At 50.2% G+C, this 7,500-nt stretch overlaps 1 protein-coding gene across 1 annotated transcript in view; it reads left to right on the top strand.

Moving 5' to 3' along the window:
- cacna1c (calcium channel, voltage-dependent, L type, alpha 1C subunit) overlaps positions 1-7,500 on the top strand; it is a gene marked incomplete at both ends in the record, with an annotated part of 123,871 nt that overhangs the window by 31,581 nt on the left and 84,790 nt on the right. Inside the window, 1 exon segment of the mRNA XM_080538313.1 lies at positions 5,336-5,807. Within this exon segment, the coding sequence (XP_080394439.1) occupies positions 5,336-5,807 (472 nt within the window).

Here is a 7,500-nt window from a genome sequence, read left to right on the forward strand (position 1 = left end):
AGATGTTAGGTGTGTATAGATGTTAGAGGTGTGTGTAGATGTTAGGTGTGTGTAGATGTTAGGTGTGTGTAGATGTTAGGTGTGTGTAGATGTTAGGGATGTGTAGATGTTAGGTGTGTGTGTGTAGATGTTAGGTGTGTGTAGATGTTAGGTGTGTGTAGATGTTAGGTGTGTGTGTAGATGTTAGGTGTGTGTAGATGTTAGGTGTGTGTAGATGTTAGGTGTGTGTGTAGATGTTAGGTGTGTGTAGATGTTAGGTGTGTGTGTAGATGTTAGGTGTGTGTAGATGTTAGAGGTGTGTGTAGATATTAGGTGTGTGTAGATGTTAGGAGTGTGTGTGTAGATGTTAGGAGTGTGTGTGTAGATGTTAGGTGTGTGTAGATGTTAGGTGTGTGTGTAGATGTTAGGTGTGTGTAGATGTTAGTTGTGTGTGTAGATGTTAGGTGTGTGTAGATGTTAGAGGTGTGTGTAGATGTTAGGTGTGTGTAGATGTTAGGTGTGTGTAGATGTTAGGTGTGTGTAGATGTTAGAGGTGTGTGTAGATGTTAGGTGTGTGTAGATGTTAGGTGTGTGTAGATGTTAGGTGTGTGTGTAGATGTTAGGTGTGTGTAGATGTTAGGTGTGTGTGTAGATGTTAGGTGTGTGTGTAGATGTTAGGTGTGTGTAGATGTTAGGTGTGTGTAGATGTTAGGTGTGTGTAGATGTTAGGTGTGTGTGTGTGTGTAGATGTTAGGTGTGAGAAAGACAGACAGACAGACAGACAGACAGACAGAGAGACAGACAGAGAGAGAGAGACAGACAGAGAGAGACAGACAGACAGAGACACAGACAGACAGAGAGAGAGAAAATAATCTGGGTTACTTTGGCCCCACATATCTCTCTGCAGATGAATAGTAATGAGCAGGTTATTAATATCTGCCTGCGGAGTGTGTGTGTGTGTGTGTGTGTGTGTGTGTGTGTGTGTGTGTGTGTGTGTACGTGCGCGCTGCATGTGAGGGGGTCGGTGCAGAGGCGCAGTGTAAAGAAATCCTCCTTCTCCTCCTCTCCTCCTCTTCTCCTCCTCCTCTCCTTTTCTCTCTTTATAGCCCGACCAACATGGCAGTTTGAGTTAGTATCCTCTCTCATGTGTTTGCCACACACTGGGAAATACACACACACACACACACACACACACACAGACACACACCGCACCATGTTGGTGTGTGTCCTCGGGACACATTGATTGGCTGTCATAACAGACTGGTGGCGATCGATAGGCTGCCAGCCGCAAGACCACAACCAATCAATGACCAGCACCCCGGCACACACCAGTGCCAGGGCTCCTTCTGATTGGACCAGGCTAGCAGGCCAGGCCTTGATTGGACCAGGAGGGGCAGGGAGTGGGAGGTAGGGGAGAAGGGGGGGAGGGAGGGAGGGTGTAACAGGAGGAAGTAGCTCCAGATGGAAACAGGAAGAGGAGGGTGAAGTGTTGTTGACATGGAGCATCTGTCCTGACGATGACGATGATGAAGCACCAGCGCACTCACACACGTCTGTGTGTGTATTATAGTACAGGTGTGTGTGTGTGTGTGTGTGTGTGTGTGTATGTGTGTGTGAGTGTGTGTGTTGACCTCTTTGTACATCCTTCCTTCTTTGTCCATATGTGCCCATTTCCCAGTCCACTGAACACACACACACCTGCTGCCCTGCGAGCCTCCAGCACACACACACAAACACACATACACACACACACACACACACACACACACACACACACACACACACACACACACAGAGACTGCAAGGCTGGGTGGAGGGGGAGGGGTTTAAACACACCATGCTGTACGTTGAACCAGAGAACACAGTCCCATCTGTGTGCAGGGCTGGACTGGGACAAAAATTAGGCCCTGCCATGTGGCTCAGACCGGCCCAACACAATCGGTCCGACACCGCCGATCAACATGCTGGCAGTCTGAAAGACTAATAATCTAAAAATCTATCGACCTAATCTAAAAAGTGATCTAGCATGGAAGGCTCAGGACAGGCAAAGTAATTGAAGTCCTGAACGTGGCACTCTGTTTCCTCTGTTTCATCTTTTTCTCTCTCCTTTTCCTCTCTTTCCCTGACACTCTGCTTTTCTGGGGAGGGCAGCAGCAGCTCAACCTGGTTCAACAAGACATGGACAGAGAAGTAAACTAACTGGTTGTCAAAATCAGCAAAGTTCTCATTTACATGTACACACAGGCTGCATGATTGCATTATGTTACACCAGAAGCCCAGTCATTTCAAATGGAAGGTTGCAAGACAACATTATTGGGTTGCAGACTGCATGAGTTTTATTTCTCCATGCAATAAAAAGCATTCATTAGTTCTGAACTAGGCTAGTGTAGATTTTTTTTTTTATATCTTTTTTTTCCAAATAAAAAGTATTATTAACACCCATTGTTGGTATTGCATTTATGTCAGTGACAGTGATACCTCAACTTGCTAGCTAGCAACAAAATGCAGAACACCCCCATCTAACGTTAGCTATAGAGTCCACAGCCAAGCAGCACTAACGTTACACCACGAGAGAGATCATTGTGTGTGCATGAATTCCAGCCAAGTCATGGTGAAGCGCAATGCAATCATGCTGCCTGTACGGGTTAGCATAAGTCATAAGACATTCTCTGCTGCTGCTCCCTTAATCTGGCCAATGCAAGCGACTAACATAACTTTGCTTTTGTAAAACCAAGTAACAACATTGCTTACCTCTCTAGCTGTGTCCTCTGTCTCCTCCTCAATTGCTAACGGCACATCAGTGCTAACGTTAGTTAGCGGTAAAGATGTTGCTGTGGCAGCCGCAGCTGTAGTAGGCCTAGCCCCCACAGTCGATGCAGAGAACATATCTGTCAGTTTCTGACATTTTGAGGCATCCTCTGCTAGCTTCTCACTTTTTTTCTCCCTAATTTTCTGGGCACCCCCTTTCACTATCTTATCTACGGACATGACACTGTACTTGGGTTGTCGGCCGAGGGATCAGAGTGGGGGAGGGGGCCGATGGACAGCAGGGCCTAAGCATGTGATTGGGCCAGCCCATGTGTTAGTATAAACGGGGGCCGCCGCTTGATTCAGCGCTAGTTGATGCCGCGCTATTTTGGGCCGCACTAGTTTTTTTTTTTTTTTTTTTTTTTTTTTTTGGGGGGGGGGGGTCAGGCGGCCCGACCGGCCCAAAACTAGCGCGGCCCATCTGCCAGCGGGCAGAAAGATTGTATGGCCAGTCCAGCGGTGTCTGTGTGTATGTGTGTATGTGTGTGTATGTGTGTGTGTGTGTGTGTGTGTGTGCTCCTCCTCTCTCCTCCTCTGTCCTCCTCTCGTCCTCTCTCCTCCTTCTCTCTCCTCCTCCTCTGTCCTCCTCTCCTCCTCCTCTCTCCTCTCCTCTCTCCTCCCCTCCTCTCTCCTCCTCTGTCCTCCTCTCCTCCTCCTCTCTCCTCCCCTCCTCTCTCCTCCTCTGTCCTCCTCTCCTCCTCCTCTCTCCTCCCCTCTTCTCTCCTCTCTTCCTCTCTCCAGTGTGTGCTCAGCTGATTTCCTAAAGTCAGCAGGGATCGATGGACCAGAGACACACACACACGCACACACACACACACACACACACACACTGATAGGGCTTACACACCGGCAGTTCCGAACGCCGGTTTGCGTTCGCGTACCGAAACCTCCGAACGTTGGCGCTGTCTGGCGAACGAGCCCGCGTTCATACCAGTGTATCGTTCGCCAGACAGCGCCAACGTTCGGAGGTTTCGGTACGCGAACGCGAACCGGCGTTCGGAACTGCCGGTGTGAAAGAGGCCACAGAGGGGTGTTAGCTGGCCCAGAACGAACCACTTAGAAGGGTTAAAACAGTGACTGAGGTAAAGACAGAAACAGGACATGCAGGTTAACACTCAGAGTCCTGCGTCTCCCCTGGCAACCTGCCTCATGTCAGACGGCCTGCTTGTCTCTAGAAGATCAGCACACACACACACACACACACACACACACACGGACACGCATACGCACACACACACATGCACACGCATGCACACACATCGACTCACACACACACACATGCAGCTCATGCACATGCACATACACGAGCACACACATATACACACAGGCACGCACACACACACACACACACACACACACACACACACACACACACACACACACAGATTAAGTTAATCCAAGACAGATGATAACAGAATGACTGACTGATCACCTCTCAGAGAACACAGTGACTCTGACACTCAGTTGTTCAGTAATCCACCTTTGTGTGTGTGTGTGTGTGTGTGTGTGTGTGTGTGTGTGTGTGTGTGTGTGTGTGTGTGTGTGTGTGTGTATTAGACAGAGTGAATGAGAGGAGGTATTACAGCCATCATCTGAAGAGGCTCTTCTGACTGCTCTCAGAACAGTTTAGGGTTAGGGTCTGACTGGTGTTGTTCTCAGGGATTTCAGTGGAGCGTTAGGTTAGCCAGCCTCTCCTCCTCCTCCTTCTCTCTCTCACTCCTTCTGTCTCTCTCTCTCCTCCTCCGCCTTCTCTCTCTCTCTCCTTCTGTCTCTCTCTCTCTCCTCCTCCGCCTCCGCCTCCTTCTCTGGCTCTATTTCTCTCTCTCCTGTCTATCTCTCTCTCTCCTGCTCTATCTCTCTCTTCCCACTCTCTCCTGTCCCTCTCTCTCTCTCCTCCCGCTCTCTCCTCCTGTCTCTCTCTCCTCCTGTCTCTCTCTCTCCTCCTGTCTCTCTCTCTCCTGTCTCTCTCGCTCTCCTGTCTCTCTTGTCTCCTGTCTCTCTCTCTCTTTTTTCCTGTCTCTCTCTCCTCTTGTCTCTCTCCTCCTGTCTCTCTCTCTCCTGTCTCTCTCTCTTCCTGTCTTTCTCTCTCTCTCCTGTCTCTCTCTCTTCCTGTCTCTCACTCTCTCCTGTCTCTCTCTCCTACTGTCTCTCTCTCTTCCTGTCTCTCTCTCTCTCCTGTCTCTCTCTCTTCCTGTCTCTCTCTCCTCCTGTCTCTCTCTCTCCTGAGAGGTTGCTAGTTTGATCCCCGGCCCAGGAGGGAGGCGGATGAGCTGGCATCTGTGCCCTCGAGCAAGGCACTTAAACACTAACTGCCCCAGGGGGCTGACCCTGTGCTCTGATCTTCCTGTGTGTGTGTGTGTGTGTGTGTGTGTGTGTGTGTGTGTGTGTGTTGCGTGTGCGTGGGTGTGCGTGTGCTGTTGGGGGCTGTTTGCTCTCCACTCTAAACACCCAGGGACCCTTCCCCCCGACTCACCCCTCTCTCCCCCCTCCTTCTCTCCCTCCTGACTCACCCCTCTCCCCCCCTCCCCTTCTCTCTCTCTCTCTCCAGGCTCCGACTACTCTCCCCCTTTGCTGCCTCCACCGTCGTCCGCCTCCCCCCCCCCACCCTCCGGCGGCGGCGGCCTGACCACAGCGGCACACAGCGACCACCACGATGATGGCGGCGGATGCCTGGGCGGAGTCCTGGGGGGCGCGGTCATCAGCGGTGTGGTGGGGCTGGCGGCGGAGCACGTGGCAACGCCGGGGGCGGCGCTCACCTGGCAGGCGGCCATCGAGGCGGCGCGGCAGGCCAAGCAGATGGGCAGCAACGCTGCGGGGGGCGGTGGCGGTGGCGGCGGCGGCATGGGGGGCGGGGGGGCGCCCATCTCCACCACCAGCTCAACGCAGCGGAAGCGGCCCACCCACTACACCAAGCCCAAGAAGCAGACGAGCACGGCGGCCACGCGGCCCCCCCGCGCCCTGCTCTGCCTCACCCTCAAGAACCCCATACGCCGCGCCTGCATCAGCATCGTGGAGTGGAAGTATCCTGGTCACGCTCTCTCGCTGTACAGGGAGGGGGTGGGGGGGTGGGGGGGTGGCGGTGGGGGGGTGGGGGGGGGGGGTGAGGGGGGGTGTGTGTTTGGGGGGGGGGGGGGTGTGTACAGTGTGTGTGTGTGTGTGCTCTCGTCATTCAGGGGTTAAGCGGAGGGTAATTGGACGGGCCTTATCTGCGTGTGAGAGTGAATTACGGTGTGTGTATGTGTGCGTGAGTCAATGATGTGTGTGTCTCAATGACGTGTGTGTGTGTGTGATTTGTGTTGAGAGTGAACACAGACGCTCTCTAATGATAGTATTGATCAGAGAGAGGAGGGGGGGAGAGAGGAGGGGAGGGGATCCTAAGGGGAGATGTTAATCCCTCTGTTCAGGGATTGATAGAGGGGTTTAAAGAAAGAGGGATGGTGAGGATGCCTCATCATCCTCCTTTCTCAGGAGGAGAATCACCTCTATCTTTCACTCTCTCTGTGTGTGTGTCTCTCTCAGTTTCACTCTCTCTCTCTCTCTCTCTCTCTCTCTCTCTCTCTCTCTCTCTCTCTCTCTTTCTCTCTCTCTTAGGGATGCACTGATACCACTTTTATTCAGACCAAGTACAAGTACTTACATTTGGGTACCGAGTACCAATACAGAGTGCTTAATAATACCATTATAGTTCAACAATGTCTTTGAAAACATGTTTTATTTTCATCAGCTGTTCCTCACTTTAACTGTAACAAACTGTGACAAAGTGAATATGTGACAGGGTCTGGTTTTTTGGTCCCCAAACCGGCAAGGATTTTTTTCTCCAGATTATGAAAAGTGCAGATTGTAAACTTTCAAATGATGTGTCATACATTGAAGTCAGGAAATAGCTCTTAATCAAAACAGTTTGCTACCGTCTCGTTGGTAGCTAGCTAGCAGCTAAGAAAGAACATTGCTTTGAACATCTAGCTGAATTCAAAGACAAAGACAGATTCAAGACAAATTATATATATTATATTATTTTTTTATTTAAGTTATTTTTTCTGAGTGGGGCAGTCCCACTCATATTTTTCATTTTTATTGATAGATACAGTGGAGAATTAGACAGGAAGGATGGGTGAGAGAGAGAGGAGGGATGACATGCAGAATATGTCCCTTGCCGGATTCGAACCGGGGACCCTGCGGTTACATGGTTGATGCTTAACCCGCTATGCCACCTAAGCGCCCCGTTGTTTGTTATATTGAGTGGGTTCTTCAACATTTAAACTTTCGTAATATGAAGAAAAAAATGTTCAGTATTTTCAGTCATCAGTCATTTTCTCAACTTGACGATTGCAGACTTGTTACCTCTTTCACCAGACCCTGCCACATATACACAATTTAGTGGAGCATAGTTTGTAGTCTGCTCTACTTTTGTCATCATCATCGCTTATCCTAAAATATCTCTAAACTGCTGACATTGTTCCTCCTCTGCCTACCTGCTACAAGAGGTTATGTTACTTTGCCGTAAAGTGGTATCAGGAGCGTTTGTATCAGAGTAGTTTTTCCAGTACGAGTAAATGAGCACAGTATCGGATACGAGTACAAGTACTGGTATTGGTGCATCCCTACTCTCTCTGTCTCTCTCTCTCTCTCTCTCTCTCGCTCTCTCTCTCTGTCTCTCTCTCTCTGTCTCGCTCTGTCTCTCTCTGTCTCTCTTTCTCTCTCGGTCTCTCCCTC

This window comes from Nansenia antarctica (genome assembly GCF_963989245.1).
Source record: "Nansenia antarctica genome assembly, chromosome: 8".
Classification (NCBI taxonomy): Eukaryota; Metazoa; Chordata; class Actinopteri; order Argentiniformes; family Microstomatidae; genus Nansenia; species Nansenia antarctica.